This window comes from Xyrauchen texanus, chromosome 24, assembly GCF_025860055.1.
Source record: "Xyrauchen texanus isolate HMW12.3.18 chromosome 24, RBS_HiC_50CHRs, whole genome shotgun sequence".
NCBI lineage: Eukaryota > Metazoa > Chordata > Actinopteri > Cypriniformes > Catostomidae > Xyrauchen > Xyrauchen texanus.
In genome coordinates, this window is record NC_068299.1 from 21,470,850 (window position 1) to 21,493,016 (window position 22,167).

At 37.6% G+C, this 22,167-nt stretch overlaps 2 protein-coding genes across 2 annotated transcripts in view; both read left to right on the forward strand.

Annotated features, from left to right (window-relative positions):
* LOC127617436 (uncharacterized) overlaps positions 1-22,167 on the forward strand; it is a 121,883-nt gene that overhangs the window by 13,706 nt on the left and 86,010 nt on the right. The window lies entirely within an intron of this gene.
* Positions 1,159-19,490, forward strand: LOC127617431 (hexokinase-1-like). The gene is made up of 18 exons (XM_052089395.1): positions 1,159-1,435; positions 3,955-4,117; positions 7,060-7,208; positions 7,667-7,786; positions 7,922-8,017; positions 8,120-8,219; positions 8,502-8,685; positions 8,821-8,976; positions 9,262-9,495; positions 10,869-11,173; positions 13,519-13,667; positions 13,942-14,061; positions 14,152-14,247; positions 14,417-14,516; positions 14,747-14,930; positions 16,766-16,921; positions 17,420-17,653; positions 18,104-19,490. The coding sequence occupies exons 1-18, from the start codon at positions 1,373-1,375 to the stop codon at positions 18,249-18,251; spliced, it is 2,757 nt and encodes a 918-aa protein (XP_051945355.1). The 5' UTR covers positions 1,159-1,372; the 3' UTR covers positions 18,252-19,490.

The following is a 22,167-nucleotide window of genomic DNA, read 5'->3' on the forward strand; positions in this document are numbered from 1 at the left end:
TGCCTTGGAGCACGACACACCAAAAGCTCATCATCTGCCTTGTGTTATCACTTCACCCGCTACTGTAACATTCCCATGTAATAATGTGAAATATGTCCTAGCACACATTTGTTACTTTCTTCTGCGTTGAAGGTGTTCAGAAAATAATAAATTGTACAAATGATTTTTGAATAATTTTGGTATTGTATAGCTGTTTAATGTTTAATGTAAACATTATTAGGCTAACATTCTAGCTAATATCTTCTTTTGTGTTCCAAGGAAGAAAGAAAGTTGTACATATGAGAGTGAGAAAATTTCACTGAAAATGTTTTCAGAAGAAAATGTGCAGGTAATAGCAAGAATTTAGCAAACCAAGTTGGAGAATTTATTTGCAGGTAATAGCAAGAATTTCGCAAACCAAGTTGGAGAATTTATTGCCACAGTATTTTTAGAACCTCAGATGTTGTAATGACCATTGTAAAGAGTGTTTTAATGGTTTCAGTGGCAATTGCATTGCATAGTGACATACTGTAAAAGAAGGAATACATCCTGTTCATACATTTCGGTCCTGTTTGACCCCCCCAATGTCACTTTTTGTCTCCCTGCAAAACTACCCCTGAAATTACATCACAACCCTTGGTATCTCCTTATTTTGTCCTGCTTCGTACGAATAGGCTTCTTTAAATACCTATGCTGTCACTGAACTGTTAAGAGCGCAAGCAGGAAATTGTGAAATACATGGCTCTCTGTTGCTATGACTTTGACTGGAGAATTACTCAGCATTTTTACATAACCTGCACCAGTGCTGAAGACCTCAGGCTATGTGTCCCTTTGAGGATGTGACACAGTGGGGACGTGCTTTACGTGCCCCTCCAAGTAAAGCTCCTTTTTGTCCTCAAGTCTTCTCGTCTTAAGACAAAAAAGATGAGAGAGCAGTTGATTGTGAGCAAAGAAACAAGAGCAGAGGGTGACTGAAAAGGAAAGACAAGGAATAAAATGGAAGGGGGAGGAGGTATCTGAAGGATAGAGGAGAGAGAAAGAGGCAGGAAGAAGAAGAGGGAGGGGTGCCTGTCAGCTGTGCTTTACCTCACAAGCCTGCCCATGTAGCTCAGCCAATAGGAGAGGAGTAAGTAGGCAGGGCTTTAGCTGTTCCCCATCCTAGCCTCTGCATCTCATGCAAGCGCATTATATGCAGCTTGACTTCCTAGGCCAAGGAGAGACAGCCAGTACCTTGCTATATTGCTGGAAAGGAACATCTGTACATGTCAGCTTCTCTTTTTACAGCTGACCCACATTGCTTATGAGCCTCTGATTGTTTTCTCACCCTATTGGAAAGGATCGTAAGGTTAATCTTCTCCCTTCTGTTGCTTTTTCACCAAAGAAGAGAAGCAGGATGATAGCTGCACAGCTTCTGGCCTACTACTTTACTGAGCTAAAGGATGACCAGGTCAAAAAGGTGAGTTTCCATTATTTATGTTAACCATTGCAGTTATGGTAAACATACGTTTCAACTCTTACTCTAATCATTGGGGTGAATGACAACAGTTCTCATGTACTGCCATAGAGTCGTGAGATGTGCCCTGTCTCACGTCTCCCTCCTGCTGCAGCGGCTTACGTCACACTCAATGCGACGTGATGAGGGTTGTATGAGGTATATTCTTGTGGGTGACAACACGCAGGCCTACTCAGTAGAGTGTCGAGTTTGTGCTGCAATGTCCTTGAAAGCAGGATGTGGGGCATCAGGGAGTTGCCATGAGGAGAGTCATTTTGCTCACTGGAGACTATGACTCTGCGTGGGGGAAGGTGGCCATGATCATCTGAAGCCCCTCCCCCGCAGGAAGAGTCTCTGGTTACAACAGTTGACTGGCAGCATGCCTTTATGGGATATTTTTGACTGTTTGAACGTAATTGTGGAGTTAGGGAAAGACATGTAAACAGAGAGAGGAAATACATGTATGCACATGTCTAGGAATCTCAGTTTGAGGCTGTGTATTGTTTACAAGTTAACTCTTTAAGTGAGTTATAGTTTTAGATATGAATGTGTCATAACTTGAGTATATAAAGTTGTAACTGAAGTAACTGAACTGAGGAGTTATGTAAAAATTTTATAAATACTAATGTAATAAAATGAGAAGTAGAGAAGCCTACTCTAATATGAGAATATGAAATCTTCTTTGTAAAAAAAAAAAAACTATTACATTTGTTAAGTAGAAATTCTACCATTTTAATTGCCTTATTTTGTGGTGAATTCTTATATATGCTAGGCTACTACATAGAAAATGTATCCAGCCAATGCACTGAGGACTGGATGTAGCCTTCCAAAATCTTTAAATTTTGTCAATTAGCAGACACTTTCATCCTAAATGACTTAAAAATGAAAACGAGGAACACATTGAGCAATTTATGATTCCTATAGTAAATAGTAGAGTCTGTGACACTTCCTCAGTTGAGCAATATTTGTGCAATAAAATTACATTTTATTGGTTCCATTATTAACTTCAACAGAAGCACATTTTGGCTTATCACAACGTCAGTGGCAACAGTTGCATTGTGTAACAACATGTAACAACATGACAAATCAACATGAAACCATATCCTATGCAGTGACACAGCTTTACACCTGGGTGCTGCTCTTGCCTGATAAGAATTTTATGACCTCTGATGACCTATGTATAATTTGACTGTAACAACTTTTCTTTACTAATGTGATTACAGACATGTTTCGTCAGCAGGTGAACATCTTCCATAGTGCAATTAAACTTTAGAAATGAAAATACTTTTTGTAATCTTTTTTCTTCTTATTACTTTTCAGTGTTATCTCACATTACTGTGAAAAGTTTCAAACGATGCCAGTGCTCTTAGCATATAAAAAGATAATGCCACCATTCAGGATTTAGGCAGCTTTTCCACTGTTTTTACCAGGAAGCTGGGATTTATTTGAGCTTGTTACAACCTGTCTTACACACCCTAGTCATAGTAGTTCATTTTAACATACCAAATGAAAGAGCTTGAGACAGACTGTTTTATTAGAGTGTTTGATCTTATGCAGAGAATCTTTATGCAGACATATACATTTAAATACACCCTGTTGTGGTAATGTTACAATACTGCGTGTTTGGTATTTGTAAACAGTAATGGGTTAAAAAATGTCAATTTCTCTACAGTTTAGAAGACAACAACTATGTCTGATTAACATTTATTTTTAAAATAAAACAAAAACAAAATAAAATTATGCTTGTCAGCCACATCACTATTTACAGTGCTGTTTTTAACAAACCAAATTCCTCATAAGTAACTACAGTTATATGGGCCAAAGAAAACTTTGAAAGTACCTTGTGTTATTACTATACTCACATAGGCTTATTATTAATCTTTATATTGTATATTTTCATCCTAATGAAAAGCATCACCAAGTAAAGCACGTAAAGAAGTTAATCAACAATATTGTGTATCAGCTATGTAAATATTTATTCTACCATGGCATCACATACAGAGACCAACCCATAATCTGTGCTTATTAATCACGAGTCTGCAGACGCAAAAGCAGGTGCTCGCATTTACTGCTTTAATTCCCTCTCATTCCATTAGACTTCAGTGAAACGTTTCATTAGCCTTTTTCTTGACAAATATCATCTGTGTTTATAAATATTTCCCAAAGATTTCTGGTATGTCTACACATTTCAGTGACATACCCATATTGTTGCTAACTCACTATATATTTCAAGGGCAGACTGACCGTGCCAGAGACAGCCTGCATTTTTACCTCAGTATTGGGAGAATGTGTCACGAAATGCATTGGCATAAGTCAATAACATTCTGTATTCATTGCTATTGATTACTATCAAACACATGGGAACATAGGAAGATAGGGGGAAAAAGTCAATGGCAATTATTTTTAATATAACACACAGATGTGCTCTAACAATGCTCCCAATGATTTGACTCCATTTGTTTATTGTGCCACCATTTGCATAGATTGACAAATACTTGTACTCCATGCGGTTCTGTGATGAGACGCTGCGAGACATCATGTCCCGCTTCCGAAGGGAAATGGAGAATGGACTGTGCCGAGACACCAACCCGACAGCCACCGTCAAGATGTTGCCCACCTTTGTAAGGTCCATCCCTGATGGATCAGGTAAGCTATTTAAAAATAAATAAATCTGTTTCATGTATAATTATATGTACACACAAAAATTTGACTTCTATTGTACCTCAAAGTCCTTAAATAATTCCAAAATCTTACTTCTGAAGTAAATTTAATATGTGGGTTTAATTCATTTATACCATTTGTGTTTCTTTTGAGTACAATTTTTCCTTTTCAAATATGCATATGCAGTGTATAGCAGAAAAAGAATTGGCCTGGGCACAAGGTAGTGTCAAGCAAATCATAAAATCTGCAATTATGTCCTTTAGAGCTAGTCTCAAAAACCAATATCAGCCTTCTTCATTGTACCTATTTTAAATGCTTTGACAAAAGAATTAACAAAATATGTTTTGAATTGAAAAAGTCAAATGCACACAGTTGAATTAAAGCCTCAATGGAAAGGAGCACTGCAATCAAAAATTGTTTTTGAGTGTGATCACAAAAGTTTGTGTTGTGTATTTTGAGTAAAGTTGAACCTCAGAAGGTATTCATTAAAAGCTGTTGAGAAAGTTGTTAAGAAAACTAGTTTAACCAGTATTGCTGCAGGTGTAGACTTACTAAAGCACAAACATTTTTGTTAGTGACCTACTTGTTTATAACACTATTTGTTAATTCCAATATTAAAATGCATATCTAGTACCCTGTACATACAACAAACATCATCACTCAGGATGTCTGGCAATGAGGGCTAATTTTTTACTTAAAATATTTATCGTAATTATACTGTACATAAGCCCCTGATGTCATTAGAGAAATTATATTTGAAACGTCACAATTCTGAGTTGTCAAAGGTTAGATTTTCTTAACTAGCATTTAGGAAGAAAATTGCCCACCCCTTAATGCATTTACCATGCAAACTTTACCATAATCTTTGTAAAGCACAGAATGGGGTGAACCCTGTTGCACTGAGCGGTCACAATATTGAACCAATTTTCCCTGAACCACAACACTTTCTGAGCTGCACTGACATGTGATTATTCCTTTCTACATGCCCTGCAGCCTCCAACCAGTAGCACAGGATTACATCACAGATTATATGAGCTGTAATCCCTCTATCAGATTGGTATGTGAAAGTTGACTTCAGGGCACTCTGTTAGCATGCCTACATACTGCCTTCTACAAGCAGTTGTCTCTGATTGTGAGTGTGTCCTCACAAGGATGACAATTAGGTGCCTTTTTAACATTCTTTGTGTTATTGCATGACAGCTACATTCCAGTTAATGCTGTCCTGTACCAACAGAGTAATTGTTTAAAAACATTGACAAGAAACAATCTGTAGCATATATATATATATATATCAAAAGTATAGCTGTCAAGAGTGCTGCTCCCTGGTCCTAAGGTATAGGACACTGCAATATAAGCAATTCTTAAATGTATATATAGATTCTGACCTTCAAGCATTCCACTGATAAAATGTCTTAGTGTGTACAGCACTAAAGTCTGTTTTTTATATATGAAAAAATTCACCAGAACAGAGATTGCCCACATGTATTTGATTGATTTTATTTAAATTTCAATTGCAATTCTATATATTTTAGTGTACATTCTACTGTTTTATTAACACTTCATTCATAGAGCAAATGGGAAAGGTCACATTTTGCTGTAAATTGCACTTTACTGTGTGCATCCTATTAAATCTATGCTAGTATAGGTTGTTTAATGGCCGATGTCAATGTCTAGAGAGCAGGTTGGCTGATTGCGATACAGTGTGTTGCTGATAGAAGCAGTAACTAAATGATAGCAAATAAGATACATTTGAAGTTGTTGAATATTAACAGTTTAAATACTACAGTTATTGGCTGATGCATCTCAAAATTGCCAAATATCGGCAGATTAATTGGTCTGGCCCATATGCTATGTAAATTAACAATTCTTCTAGGCTTGGTTTTATCAGTTGTTAAAACAACACATTAGGTTTACAAAAGATCAGTTGCCATACAAATTGTAAATGTTCACAGAGCACTTCTCTTGACACTTTTGATACTGTATGTATTCCTTTAATATTATTAACATTTTACTGTAGTAATCTGGAACTGCTATAAGGTAACGTCTCATAATTGATCTCCTGAAATTGATTTTAAAATCGTTATTCTCTCAGACACCTTATGTCCAACCAAGAAACAGGAGGCATGGAAAAAAGACATGCATTTGATTTTTGTTGTTGCTAGGCAACAAGAACTGCAAATAATATCGACAATATGACACGTCGCGGTACCCTGAGAGCCAAAAGAGATGGTTATAGAGAATATTTAGACTTAATGCAAACATGCTGACTCCTGCCATTACTCTTTCTCTGTTTAATCTAAGGCACAAACAGACTTGTAAATCACTGTTTTATTAGAAATATTTACTTAAGAATCTATCGGCAAGTATTCATGGCTAATTGGGTTTTCTTGCTGTCTGTGCTCAGCTCAATAAAGCATTCCTGATAAAGCCCCCTTGGTCACGACCAAAATACATTTTGTCTCACAGTCTCGCCATTATGGAATAGTACACTGTATAATCATGACTTGGTCATGGTGTAATACAAACACTGGAAGTTTCTATTTACATTGATTGAAAATGGCATATGACTTTCAATTTTATACAGAACAAAAATGTCTAAATCTAGTCGCTTTTGGCGTGCTCATTAGGGGCCTAAAGACTATAATTTTAAGGTGTGGTTTTTAATATCATTATTTATTATAAACACAAAATGACTTTAATAGCATCGATTTTTGTTACAGCATCATTTTCTGTAAATCTGCTTTGAAAGGATGTGTGTTGTGAAACGTGCTATACAAATAAACATAACTTGACAAAAATTATATTTGTGGTGAACTTCTGTATTCCTTTCATGTCAAATTTTGAATTTCATCATTAACATTCTATGGTTACTCATAGTGTAGAAAACAAAACTTGTAATGTTGATGATTTTTGAATTTTCTTTTCAGAGAAGGGAGATTTCATTGCCCTGGATCTGGGGGGCTCAAATTTCCGTATTCTCCGGGTAAAAGTGTCACACGAGAAGAAACAGACAGTGCAGATGGAGAGTCAGATATACGAGACTCCAGAGGACATCATCCATGGCAACGGATCACGGGTACACATCCTTAACAACAGCATCAGCAAACCAATTTTTGGGTTCGATTGCAAATGTTGAGAATATACTGTACATTGGGGTTCAAAAGACCACATTAAAAACTGGAATTTCAAAATTAACTGAATTCTGGAAATAAACAAATTTATAGGATTTATTTTAAACAATGAAATGGTATGATGTGAACTGATATGAATAATGTTTCTTTTGAACCCCAAAGTATCTAGAATAATGTATATAAATAAACATTTAACTACAAACCAGTCAGTGTTCTGAGCAGCTGAGCATTTTCTTTTAATTATTATTTTTTGTGTGAGATTAAAATCTTACGATCAACAATTTTGTGTGTGTTATAATCTTTATTGCAATTTAGATAACTTAAATGAGGTGTTTTGATCATCAGAGGTCCCTTCCTTAACCTTCCTTGTCTCTATTTTGCACCTGCTTATTATTTTTTGCAGCTGTTTGACCATGTTGCAGAATGCCTTGGAGACTTCATGGAGAAACAAAAAATTAAAGACAAAAAGCTTCCTGTGGGGTTCACATTCTCATTCCCTTGTGCTCATCGTAAACTGGATGAGGTAATAGAGCATTAAAGTCTATACTGCATTGGTATAGTTTTATTGCTGTGTAATATAGATCCAATTAATTTTTGTATTAAATTCTGCATGCATTCTCATGACAATAACATATTTATACCTGTTGTATTTTTGCAGGCTGTTTTGCTGACTTGGACCAAGCGCTTCAAAGCCAATGGGGTTGAGGGAATGGATGTAGTAAAGCTTCTAAATAAAGCCATCAAAAAGCGTGGGGTGAGCTTTATTTTCTCCATAATCCTTGATTTTTAGCCTACAATTAAATCAATACTCTGCTTAAATACCAGAATGAGATTAACTGGTAAAATTCACAATCAGGACTATGATGCAGATATCATGGCTGTTGTCAATGACACTGTTGGAACTATGATGACCTGTGGCTTCGATGATCAGCGATGTGAAGTTGGCATCATCATTGGTAAAAAAACAATCCAAATGTCACATTCTTACAATAGTTTTTCTCATGTTAATGAGACCAGGCATTCATAATTGGACCATAAATTAGTAAAAGCTCTGTAATGCTCATTTGAATTATTATATACATTAACGTTTTGCTCTCAGTAATGTTGTGAAATGTAATTATTATTTCCTTAAATGTACTTGTGGAAAGCAAATACCACTAATATACTTGATGTTAAAAATATTCTTAATCAAAGATTCTGGATTCTTTAACATCTGTGATGTTCCTGTTGTCCTACAGGTACAGGTACTAATGCATGTTACATGGAGGAGCTGAGACACATCGACCAGGTGGAGGGAGATGAAGGCAGGATGTGCATCAATACAGAATGGGGGGCTTTTGGAGATGATGGCACATTGGAGGATATCCGAACTGAGTTTGACAGGGAGATCGACCGTGGGTCCCTCAACCCAGGAAAGCAATTGTAAGCAACTGAAAAAAGACTTGTTTACATGGATTGCTTAGTTTGGAATTCTAGTCTTCCTCTGCACAAGTAAAGCTTGTTAGTTGTCAGCCCTTTAAATCAAGTTTGGTCAAGGTGAATGTTGTCTGTTCTCAGGTTTGAGAAGATGGTCAGTGGGATGTACATGGGTGAGCTGGTGAGACTGATCCTGGTGAAGATGGCTAAAGAAGGGCTGCTGTTTGAGGGGCGCATCACTCCAGAGCTGCTCACAAAAGGAAAAATTGAAACCAAGCATGTTTCTGCAATTGAGAAGTGAGTCATCAAATCCATCAGAATGGAAATAAAATGTAAATAACATTTATCCAATTAAAAAATTATTCAGACATAATAAATATAGTGTTCAAAGGAAAATGTGGGATTTCAAATATATATATTTTTTGCAAGTGGACTCAGACTACTGCACATATTGATGACACAAAACATAGTTACAGATTATTTTGTACATATATTGAAGCAAAACATGAAAGCCAAAACAAATAGTCCTTTTTGACCACAAATCATGCACCTAACCTCACAGATCTACCACTGTTTCTCCAGGAGCAAAGAGGGACTGACCAAAGCCGAAGAGATTCTGACCCGGTTGGGTGTAGAGCCATCTGAAGATGACTGCATTGCTGTGCAACACGTTTGTGCTATTGTTTCTTTTCGCTCTGCTAATCTAATTGCTGCCACTCTGGGTGCAATCCTCACACGCCTGAAGGACAATAAGAATGCCCCTCGACTCCGCACCACAGTGGGCATTGATGGCTCCCTCTACAAGATGCACCCACAGTGAGTATTACAATCAGATCAGCAGGTTCAAATTAGACTACAACCTGATCCGCTGATGTCTTGAAGCCAGAGGAACATTTTAGATGTCAATTTTGTCTGAGATGTTTTTTCCTAAAACTCTTTACAGGAGAAATAAGTTGACATACATTAAGCGTATTCTGCTATAAAGTTAATGTGGATGATATAGGCCAGATATTTTTGTTTAGGAAAATTAATATCAAAATCTGGACATTTAATTACAGACTTATGGTTGTTTTGCAAATCTGATTACAGTTTGAGACATTGTTGAGATCTCTTCTGAAAAGCCAGAATTTTTGTACTAGGGTCTATTTCTCAGGAGAAAAATCTGACTCATTTGTGATTTTTCTTGATGATCAGAATGTAGAAGCAACACAAGAAGAATATGATTTTAATATCATTAATTTTCATTCAAACTGCATTGCTTAATGTAACAGGTGTTTTAGCCTTATTAACTCATAATATATAGCCATTATGCATAGTAAGCACTCACAGAGAATAAATTGTGAATAAAACTGCTGGTGCATTTGACACTCTCAAACCCCTTAAAGGGAGTTCTGAACCCCCTTATGAGCTCTTCTAACAAAGACAAGGTCTATTAATATACATTGTGTATGTTTCCATAGAAGCAGCTGTGCCTCCATTTTTTTGACATTATGGACATACTCATTAACCTTATTAGTGTTCACACTGCACACTACTACGGTTAAAGAAGCAGATATTTAAATTGCAGTTGATATCAGATGAACTTCAATGCCATTAATGTCACCTCGTTCATCTTTTCACAACAACTCACAGTGCGAATAGACAGTGGGTCTTTAAATAGAACCTTTGAAAGAGATAGCAGCTCTCTATACTCTATGAACTTGAGAGAGATATGTAGGCAAGTGAGATATGACTACAGGACAGTGTGTTATTCAAAAACATTGCCATTCAGCTTCCTTGAACAGTAATGGTCAACCTAGGCTATCACTAAAAAGGATCTTTTATTCAAATGTCTTAAAACTTTAAGTTGTTCAAACATCACTTTGCTTAACATCACTGTTCTCCTATTATTATTATTTCTTTAAAATAAACTATTTTGATTGGGCAGTTGTGGCATTCTGCAGTAAAAGTTTTTTTTCCAATGACCAATTAACTGCACATTTGACTTGTTCCAGACAACCAATCTTTCTTCTCACGTCAATTTCATATCTATAAATTCATTTATTTGGTAAGTAGTAAGCTATGTAAAAGCAGAATAATGTTCAGTCAGACTGAATGGCTGGCTGCCTCTACAACATTATCCTTTATTTGAGTGGTTCTTTTCAGTTTTAAATCTCTCATTGTGATCTACATCCTTCTGTGTGTCATAGGTATGCTCGCCGATTGCACAAGACTGTGCGCCGTCTAGTGCCGGAATCTGACGTCCGCTTCTTGCTCTCTGAGAGTGGAAGTGGCAAAGGTGCTGCAATGGTAACAGCCTGGGCTTACCGCTTGGCCGATCAGACCCGTCAGATTGCTGAGACGCTTGCAGAGTTCAGGCTGACCAAAGACCAACTGCTGGAGGTGAAGAAGAGGATGACAATTGAGATCCAAAATGGATTGAGCAAGAAAACCCAAAGCTCAGCCACAGTCAAGATGCTGCCAACCTATGTGCGGAGTACACCGGATGGGTCAGGTATAAGATCTATGATTATCAAATTAATAATGGAACATCCTCTTTAAAGGTGAAGTGAGTAATTAATAGGGGTGTAAATCGGATGTTTCATTCATGATATGATCTTATATCGATTCTCCTGGCCTGCGATCATATATTCGCAGATACTTTAAAGTCTGCCACGATTTTGGTTTGATTCGATTCAGGGCCCTGCGATCGATATTCTAATATTATGTGCCTTTTTTATCATTTTTTTTGCCCTCAAATGGAACCAAAATATAATTTGAATATTTGATGAAGCTCTCTGAAAAGTGCAAATTTAGGATCCACATTTGGACATCCTAGCAAAATAAGGTAATTCAGATGTTGATAACAATTACACAGATAATAATATAAAAAATAACATCACAAAAAGTGATCATCAATCGTTTGATTACAACTTATTTTTCAGTTTAGTCCATTCAAAATACTTACATACGTCTTGTTTCCAACTATCCGTGCCATCCGCGTATTTCTTGGCTACAACTTCCCCAGTTGTAATGAAAAATTCTGTTACGGGGGGGCCTGGGTAGCTGAGCAAGTAAAGATGTTGACTACCACACCTAAAGTCACAAGTTCGAATCCAGGGCATGCTGAGTGACTCCAGTCAGGCTTCCTAAGCAACCATTTGGCCCAGTTGCTAGGGTGGGTAGAGTCATGTTGGGGTAACCTCCTCATGGTCGCTTTAATGTGGTTCTCGCTCTCGGTTGGGCACGTAGTGAGTTGTGTGTGGATACCACAGAGAATAACGCGAGCCTCCACATGCACTAGGTCTCCACAGTAACGCTCAACAAGCCACTTAATAAGATGTGCGGATTGACTGTCTCAGACACAGAGGCAACTGAGATTCGTCCTCCGTCCGCCACCCATATTGAGGCTAGTCACTACGCCACCACAAGGACTTAGTGCATTGGGAATTAAGCATGGAAAATTGGGGAGAAAAGAGAAGAAAAAAAAAATATATATATAAGTAAAATCTGTTACAGTTAACTAAGATAAATGTTAGTGAGGGTGTAGATGTGTAAAGTCTTTTGACTTTTAACTGATGCTAGTACTGGGCAGATGTTTCTCTTTCCCTCATTAGTGCTGTTCAGAATGTCAGCATTGTCGAGATGTTTCACATGATGGTTGAACTGCTCCATGGAACTTTTAAATGGCAAATTCCCATGTAAAATTCAAATGGGACACATGCGCAAGGAGACCTCACATTTTAAGAAGCACCAGGTTAATGTGCTCGCATGGATAACAGAGCGCAATTTATCTTCACAGACCACTTGTCTCACATGAAAAGTGGATTCAGTGCTCTTAAAGTTAAATGAATGTAATAAGGTTGCTTCATCGCTTGACGGAAATGCATACGGAACTGGCTGATGTGAGAGAATTTAAATAAAGGTGAATCTTAACAGAAATGTCTATATCAATATTTACGCATTGTATCGATAACATTGGATCGTTGGTTATTGGATCGATGCATCGTTCCAGATCGATGGATTGTAATTGCAACATTGGCTCAACCAATGGTGGGATTGTCTGTTTTTTGATCAATCGAATATGAGAGGAGTGTTTGGCCAAACAGTTTTTCAAATTTAAAAAAAAATAATTTGCAATTCCCAGATGGTGATGCTGGTGGTGCAAAAATGAAACAAATCACCTTTAAATTGAGTTGACTTCATGCATTTTCCTAAAAATGGCCAAATAGGCCACGGTAATCCTACAGATGCAATGATTCTCCTGATATGATCTGACTTTTCCCCTCTTACTAAGAAAATGCCATGTCATGTGTGGCCACAGAATAATTGCATTCAGCTAAATAATAAATCCATTATATTTCAAAGTCATCTGACTCAGTGTTCCCCTGTTATAAGCAAATTAAATTATCTTTATCCCTGACCGTTGAGTTGCATCAAAATATAATCCTAAACTTATTCAATACAGGCACATGATGTTGTATTGTATCCCTAATGGTGATTTTAACTAAAGGCTTTCAAACTGAAGCCCAACTAAGAATTTAACAAGCTAATGCAATAACATTTTAGTTCTCACATTCAGATGGATTTTGCCATTGATCAGCAAATGTGCAGAGAATTCACAACTGTCAGACAGTAAAAAATGAAAAGAAAGCTCTAAGCACAAGATGTTTTTTAAAGTATATTAAGCCACTATGACTTTATTCTGTCATCTGTGGGACTATTTCTGATTCTTGTCCATCTTTGATCTTCCATCATTTCCTTCATAGTTGCAATTCTTTTCTCTTTGTGTATGCATCATTTAGTTATTGTCCTTTATTTATGTCAAGACTAAGTTTCTGTATATTCTCTGTTATACAGAAAATGGGGACTTCTTGGCTTTGGATCTTGGAGGTACAAACTTCAGGGTGCTGTTGGTAAAGATTCGCAGTGGCAAGAAACGAACTGTGGAGATGCATAATAAAATCTACGCCATTCCAGCAGAAGCAATGCAAGGAACTGGAGAGGAGGTTCATAATCACTATTGCATAATTAAACCTAGTTAGAAGATTTGCGTTACGAAAAATGTATCTTTTTAATGTTGCATAGGCGCTGAACTACACTACATACAGATATAGAAATCCTAAATATATTTTTATGGTATTTGATTTGCTGTTTAATAATAGTTAATGACATTTAATGATTTTTAATGCTTAATGCTAATTCATATCTTGAATTGAATAACAGCATATGCAATATTTCAACATTAAATTATTAAAAATACATCTCCACAAACACCTGCAGCTCTTTGATCACATTGTGGCCTGCATATCTGACTTCCTGGACTACATGGGAATGAAGAATGCTCGCCTGCCTCTGGGCTTTACTTTCTCCTTCCCCTGCAGGCAAACTAGTCTGGATGCGGTGAGATGCCTTTTGACTTTTTTTCTATTTTGCATGTGCACATCTATTGAATTAAATCCTGATGATATTTTCCTGCTGTGCTAATTGCAGGGAATATTGGTAAATTGGACAAAGGGCTTCAAAGCCACAGACTGTGAAGGGGAAGATGTTGTCAGCCTCCTGAGAGAGGGCATCAAAAGGAGAGAGGTGAGTTATAGTATACTGCCACACAAGTGACATGACCATAAATTATTTGATTGATTTTTAAATCTTGACTCAATCTTTGTTACTTTGCCTGTGCATTACAGGTTGTGTGCATGTGTGTGTATATGTGTATTAATTCTAATTCATTTTGTGTATGCTTTACGGTTCACAGGAGTTTGACTTGGATGTTGTAGCTATAGTGAATGACACAGTGGGTACAATGATGACCTGTGCATATGAGGAACCCACGTGTGAGGTTGGGCTTATCGCAGGTAAATTCATATTTTTCCATCATATCATTCACTAACAAACTTAATCAATAATTTTAAAACACACTAGCAATATTCATAACAAGCGCTTATGATAAAATTGAACCTGTATTTTTTAAAGATTTGTATCAAGTAGAAAACACAATTATAGCTAGGAGTGATTAAACTGTCAATTTCAGTGAATAAACAGTGATGTCTTTTAAACAACTTTAACTTTGTGTGTGTGGTTTTAGGAACGGGCAGCAATGCCTGCTACATGGAGGAGTTGCGAAACATAGAGACAGTGGATGGAGAGGAGGGCAGGATGTGTGTGAATATGGAGTGGGGAGCGTTTGGGGACAATGGCTGCCTGGATGACATTAGGACTCAGTATGACAATAATGTGGATGATCTTTCTCTCAATGCCGGCAAACAGAAGTGAGCACTTTTTTTAACCAGTTAAAGGTGTGATTGAAAATAAATCGGTGCAAATAAATGAATGGATGAACAAAATGGATGATTAAGAAATTTTAAAGAAATAGTTCTCCCTAAAATGTGAATTCTCTCATCATTTACTCAACCTCATGCCATCACATATGACTGTATGAATATTTTTTTAAGAATTTCAGCTCCATATGTCAGTACAATGCAAGGGAAATGGGTACCAAAATTTTGAAGCTCTGTAAGCAAATAAAGGCAGCATTAAGTCATTCATATGATGGTGTAATCCATGTCTTCTGAAGAGATCTAACACACACACAAAGGTGTCAGACAGCTGTCCTTAAATCTCTCTCTCTCTCTCTCTGTCCCACTTCAGTCTCCAGTCAGCCTTTATCCCTCTCTGAGACTTGATTAGCCTGATTAATTGCTGGGTGTGTGGAATCATGACCCGGCCCGCCCTCCACCCTGCCACATTCCTCCCGCATTCTCTCAGGCCGGGGAGCCCCCTCCCCCCTCTTTCCCTGGGGAGGGGCGTGCCTTCTGCCCCATCTGCCGGCAGGTCATCCCCGCCTACCTGGATGAGGGAGTGGACAAGCGTAGGGAAACAAATAAAAAATGTGGCACCTACACACCGTAACGGCGATTGTGCCAAATTAACAAAAATTTTTTAAAAGAGAGGGGAAGGCCAACACGGAGCGGCAGTAGGAGAGAGAGAGAGAGAGAGAGAGAGAGAGAGAGAGAGAGAGTAAAAAACACTTACTATGCCATAGCTTGGTCCTCGGCCACTCCTCAAACCTCCAATGGACGACAGCCGCGCCTCCCCGGGTGGATCGGAGGCAGTCCTCTGGCCCCTGGCGGACAGAACGCACCGCCACATTCTTGCGTAACAGAAGGGTTCTCTCCTGCCCCTGGCAGCGGTACTCCCACTCCAGGCGTTTGGCCGGGAGCCCCTCCCTGTTCGTGGTCGGCGGTCATCACGACCCCGCCGCATTTAGTTTGTCTCCCTCCGCCCCTGATAGTGGCTGTTCGTCCGCTCTCAGGCGGCCGGGCTCCTCCGTCCCCTAGCAGATGGCCGCGGCTGCTCCGTTGGAGTGGATGGTAGTGGCGAGGACTCTACTACGGCGCATCCCTCCTCTTTCCCGGGTTTCGGCACCAATGTAAAGGGGTTACAGGGAAAGGAGGCGGCGAGAACCGGCTTGACATTATAAATAATAGTTTAATGAAAAACTGAACAATAAGACAAACACACACACAAAGGTGTAAGGCTTGATAAGCCTGATTAGGCCGGGTGTGAGGAATTACGACCCGGGCCTGCTCTCCGCCCTGCCATATGGATCTTGACCCCATTGAGATTTTGTGGGATCAGCTAAACTGTAAGGTACGTGAGAAGTGCCCAACAAGCCAGCCACATCTATGGCAAGTGCAACAGGAAGCATGCAGTGAAATGTCACATGAGTATCTGGACAAACTGACAGCTAGAATGCCAAGGATCTGCAAAGCTGTCATTGCTGCAGGATTTTATGATGAGAAATCTTTGAAGTAGTTTAACTTTCAAATTTTAATAGTAATTGTTCATGTTATGAATGTCCTGACTATATATTGTGATCAGTTGAATGCCACTTGGTGAATAAAATGACCAATTTCTTTACATTAGAGCAATATCTGTACATTATTCCAAACTTTCGTCCGCCAGTGTGTGTGTGTGTGAATAGATAGATAGATAGATAGATTATTTAGTTGAAAATGGCAAAATCATGTTTTCCATATAACTGAAATGTTTTGCATTTGAGATTTAAATGTTATTTTGTTTGTATGTTTGTTTGCACTTTTAGATATGAGAAGATGTGCAGTGGTATGTACCTGGGTGAAATTGTACGCAACATCTTGATTGACTTGACCAAGCGTGGTTTCCTCTTCAGAGGACAGATCTCCGAGACACTGAAGACCAGGGGTATCTTCGAAACTAAGTTCCTTTCCCAAATTGAGAGGTACTGCAGCAATTTCTAATATTTGATTATCACATTTCATCATGAAAACCAGACATTTCCATTAAACAAAGATGTTTTTCTCAGTACCAGTAATGCACATTTTAAAATACTGAAATCCCAAAAAAAAAAAAAAATTCTCTCATCATTTACTCACCCTCATGCCATCCCAGATGAGTATGGCTTTCTTTCTTCTACAGAACACAAACAAAGATTTTTAGGAGAATATTTCAGCCCTGTAGGTCCATACAATGCAAGTGAATAGTGGCCAGCCCTTTGAAGCTCCAAAAAGTAGATCAAGTCAGCATGAACATAATCAACCAAACAAATTAAATCCATGACCTACAGAGCTGAGATATTCTCCTAAAATCTTTGTTTGTGTTCAGCAGACGAACGAAAGTCATACCCATCTGGGATAGCATTAGGGTGAGTAAATGATGAGAATTAAAATTTTTGGGTGATCTATACCTTTAAGGCTAAACCTGTTGATCTTCCCTCTAGTGACCGATTGGCGCTACTGCAAGTGAGATCCATTCTGCAGCATCTGGGCATGGACAGCACATGTGATGACAGTATTATCGTGAAAGAAGTGTGTGGAGCAGTTTCCCACAGGGCTGCCCAGCTCTGTGGAGCAGGAATGGCTGCTGTTGTGGACAAAATTAGAGAGAACCGTGGCCTGGACCACCTGGACATCACTGTTGGGGTGGATGGCACTCTTTATAAACTCCATCCACAGTAAGTGTTTGCAGAAAGGATATATTTACAAGTATAATTCATATTCATACACCCACATGTATTTGTGCTGTTGTGATTTATTTACATCCAATATTTTTCTTAAATAGATACAAATCAACTGACAGTGGCCCATTATTTGGTGTGAATTTGATTTGAGTGTGAATTTGATTGGAATTCACTTCATACATCCATCCACTAAAAATCACCTTTACACCAGTTAGTTAAAAGTAATTGCAAAGCGGTTTAGTGAAGATAAATTTTATATATAAATTTTATAGTATATATATATATTTTTTGCAAATGTAATGCAATGCCATTCATACAAACTGTAAGTGTGTCTTAAGTGTATTTGGGAAATTGGTACCACTGTAGGTATTCTGTATATTCTTCTAGTAATATTTTTTAATTGGTCTGAAATGAATTATTTAACTGCTGACTCCCTCCTCTCAGTTTCTCACGGATTATGCATCAGACTGTGAAGGAGCTCGCCCCCAACTGCAACGTAAACTTCCTTCTCTCAGAAGACGGAAGCGGGAAAGGCGCTGCCTTGATCACCGCTGTTGGGTGTCGTCTGCGTCAGCAAGAACAAATGGGCTGAACTCTCATCAGAACAAGCCCTTAGCCCTTTCTGTGGCTCTTTGAGAGCCAATCAATGTCCCCATGCAGCTGTGACTTTGCTCTCTTCCATTGAATCCAGCACATCCATTTGCTCATGCTCAGAGCTGTTATTTGACCCCTTCTTGCTTTGTATTTCACTCCTTTTCAATGTTCTCGTTACTGTTCACCTTTCTCTGTGTACGTCTAAGTGTGTTACTAGGGGTTGGTCAATTTCTGTCCACCCAAACTAAATAAAGATGTTCTTTAAGATGTTCAACTGCTGTTAAAGTATTTATGGATGTATATTGGGAAAAGGGAAGAAATGTAAACACATTACAATCATTAAAAGTTAAGATATTACCATAAGTTAAGATACACCAATATTATGAAGATATTATTTATTTTATTTTTGTATTTGATAGGTTCATTGTAACATACTAGAAGTGGCAAGAGTGTATACTTGAGCGAAATTAAGTATTTTGTTGAGATTATGCCAAGCTAATTACAAAATTTTGTGTATCGTCATTTGAAGGTATATGACAGTTTGTGGTGTCAATATTGAGAAATGCACAATGTACGCTAACCATAACAGTCTCCCCGTGATATTGTCATGGTCAAAGTGGGGAAGACATGCAACTTCAGTCTCACAGTCGCAGCTGCCTTCCTGTTTCTTTCTTCCACGCTATCAGCATCTTTTTGTCTAATTCTGGGATACCCTCTTATAATGGGCACACAAATGAACAAAGAAAGGGAACCATATGCCTTTGCTTATACACCCTCTCTGAAATAGTTGTACCCTTACCTGAAGGCTTTAGCAGATTGTACCATGTATATTGCTTTTGTCAGCTTTTTGCTGTGTATGTATGCAGGTTATCAGCTTTGTAAACAGCGGTACCAATAGCCAGTAAATGTCTTTCTGTGTGCCCTGGCTGGTTATTTGTGAGTGATCGTATGTAGTTAATGTGAGTGAATCTGTGTAGTGGCTCAGAGATTATGATGAATGCATGCCTTATTTGTTAACTGAGGCCTAGCATCCATTGATTTTGTATAAATTCATAGTTGCACTGTATAAATAGATGTTCCTGGAAAACCTATAGGAGAAAACCATAAAAATATTTTGATGAACAACTGATTTTGTGTTCTGTGGTTTCCTTTGGGTTGACCAAACATTGTTGCATTGTTCATTATTTAACTCCTGTATGATATTTGTTTGTGCAATAAATTCCTTTTTCTATCTAAAGTCAAGGTATGTACTGACTGAGGATTATTTGCAAGGTGATAGATACACAGTAAGTAGACCTGAACAAAGTGGTAAAATGTTGGATGTATCCTAATATCACACAGGCCAAATATTCCTGACTGACCAATTTAGATAAATACTTTATATTACAATTTATAGATCATTATTCATGTCCCCATCCATACCAATGCTTCATCTGTGAAACAAAATCTGAAGTTTATATGAAATTAAGTTTTGAGGGAAAGCTGCTATTTCACTGTTTGTTCTGGAATTTCAGGTAATTTTCTTTTTATTTACACATTTACAAAAACACAGACGAAATTTGAACAACTGGTTTTAAAACCAACCACATTTTATTACATTTTTTTAATTCAGTAAATAAAGATTCAAACTTTACCTCAAGGAAGCTGAATGTGAGCATTATTGCTTGGAAGCCACAAGGTGTCTGCTCCTGAGACTTGTGTAAATGACTTCAAATCAGATTCTTTTTTACCTCATCTCTGGGGTATGTCCCATTAACAATGTTTCATTGCTGTAAAATCAATTGCGCCCCCCTATGGTGTTTTATCTATATATTGTCTAACCACCATATACTGTCATTGAATTCATTGTCTTAATGACAATCATAACAATTCATAACATCATAACAATTTGTTTTTGCCCCAAACAGGTTTATCTACAGTGGTGGCCAAAAACATTGGTAAATACGCACAAAGACTGTGAAAAGAAATCTGCATTGTTTATCCTTTTGATCTTTAACCTTTAATTGAAGTAAAACAATTGAAAAATGGAAATATCTAATTATTAAATATATATTTAATTTTCTCCTAAATGTATTGGCCATCGTTATTGGCACCCTTTTATTCAAAACATTTTCAGACTCTTTTTGTCTAGATCAAACGGCTCTGAGTAAATGCCTAATGAGGTTGGAGAACACCTGGCAAGGGATCTGAGACCATTCGGCCATACAGAATCTCTACAAATCTTCAAATTCAGAGGTCCATGTTGGTGAACTCTCCTCTTCAGATCACCCCACAAATTGTCTATGGGATTCAGGTCAGGGGACTGGGATGGCCATGGCAGAACCTTGATTTTGTGTTCAGTGTACCATTTTTGTGATGATTTTGATATTTGTTTTGGATCATTGTCCTGCTGGAAGATCCAACCAGGGCCCATTGTAAACCGTCTGGCAGAGGCAGTTAGGTTTAGATTTTTATTTTTCTGTTGGTATTTGATTGAGTCCGTGATGCCATGTATCTGAACAAGATGTCCAGGACCTCTGGCAGAAAAACAACCTCACAACATTAAAGATCCAGCACCACATTTAACCATGGGCATTGGGTACTTATTCATTTCTGTGTACACCAAACCCATCTCTGGTGTTTGCTGCCAAAAAGCTTTTGTTTCATCTGACCATAGAACCCGGTTGCATTTGAAGTTCCAGTAGTGTCTGGAAAACTGGAGACGCTTGAGTTTGTTGTTGGATGAGAGTAGAGGCTTTTTTCTAGAAACCCTCCCAAACAACTTGTTGTGATGTAGGTGATGTCTGATTGTCAGTGTGTGTGGAGAAAATATAGACATGCGTCCTTTTCCAGGCCAGTTCTTCACATCTTCATTTGATTGGAACTTGTTAATTATTGCCCTGATGTTGGAAATGTGTATTTTCAATGCTTTGGCTATTTTCTTTTAGCCACTTCCCATTTTGTGAAGCTCAACAATCTTTTGCCGCACATCAGAACTATATTCTTTAGTCTAACTCACTGTGATTTATGATTAATTTATGATTTGGCCTGTGTGTTACCTCATATTTATACCCCTGTGAAACAGGAAGTCATGGCTGAACAATTTCTATATAATTATACTATAATACTAAAATGTATTAAATATGAATGGGATATACTTCAGATATATTTTTCTCATAAGTATTTCTAGGGGTACCAGTAATTGTGGCCAGTGTGTTTAGGAGAAAAATATTTAATAATGAGATTTTTCCCCTGTTTCAATTGTTTTACTTCAAATAAAGGTTAGATATGTGTGATTTTGTTTTTAATGAAAAATCAAAAAGATAAACAATGCAGATTTTTTTTCACAGCCTTCTTTGCTCATATTTACCAAGGGTGTCAACATTTTTGGCCACCACTGTACACATGTTTAAGAATCAGTGTGCTGATTTGGAATGTGTTGGATGATGAATATTTTTTTTATTTATGTGTCATATAAATCAAATTAAATCTCACTTAGATCTTAGAATTAATCTCTGGGCTAAAATGGAGCTAAACTTCACTAAGAAGTCTCTTTAATCAATCTAACAAAATACTTAATTTACATCAAAACAGTATTTGTATGTACATGCAAACATATATTAAATGAAATACATGATGTATACGGTTAGTACCACCGATTTATGAGCTTGCTTGTCTGTACAGTACAAGTACAATGTGAAAATGTCTGTTTGGTTTAATTTATGTGTTTGCTAGCCTTTATATGATTTTTTTTCTCTATAGATAATTAAGCAAAACATCATTTCCCTCCTCATTTTCTCTATTTTTTTCAGCACAACCATATAAACTGATGGTCACAGTACTATTTATTCTTAAATGTACATCAGTCAGCAGTCCATAAGCTTGACCTAGGGTATAGGTGCACAGACAAATCTAATGTTATATTTTTTAACTTA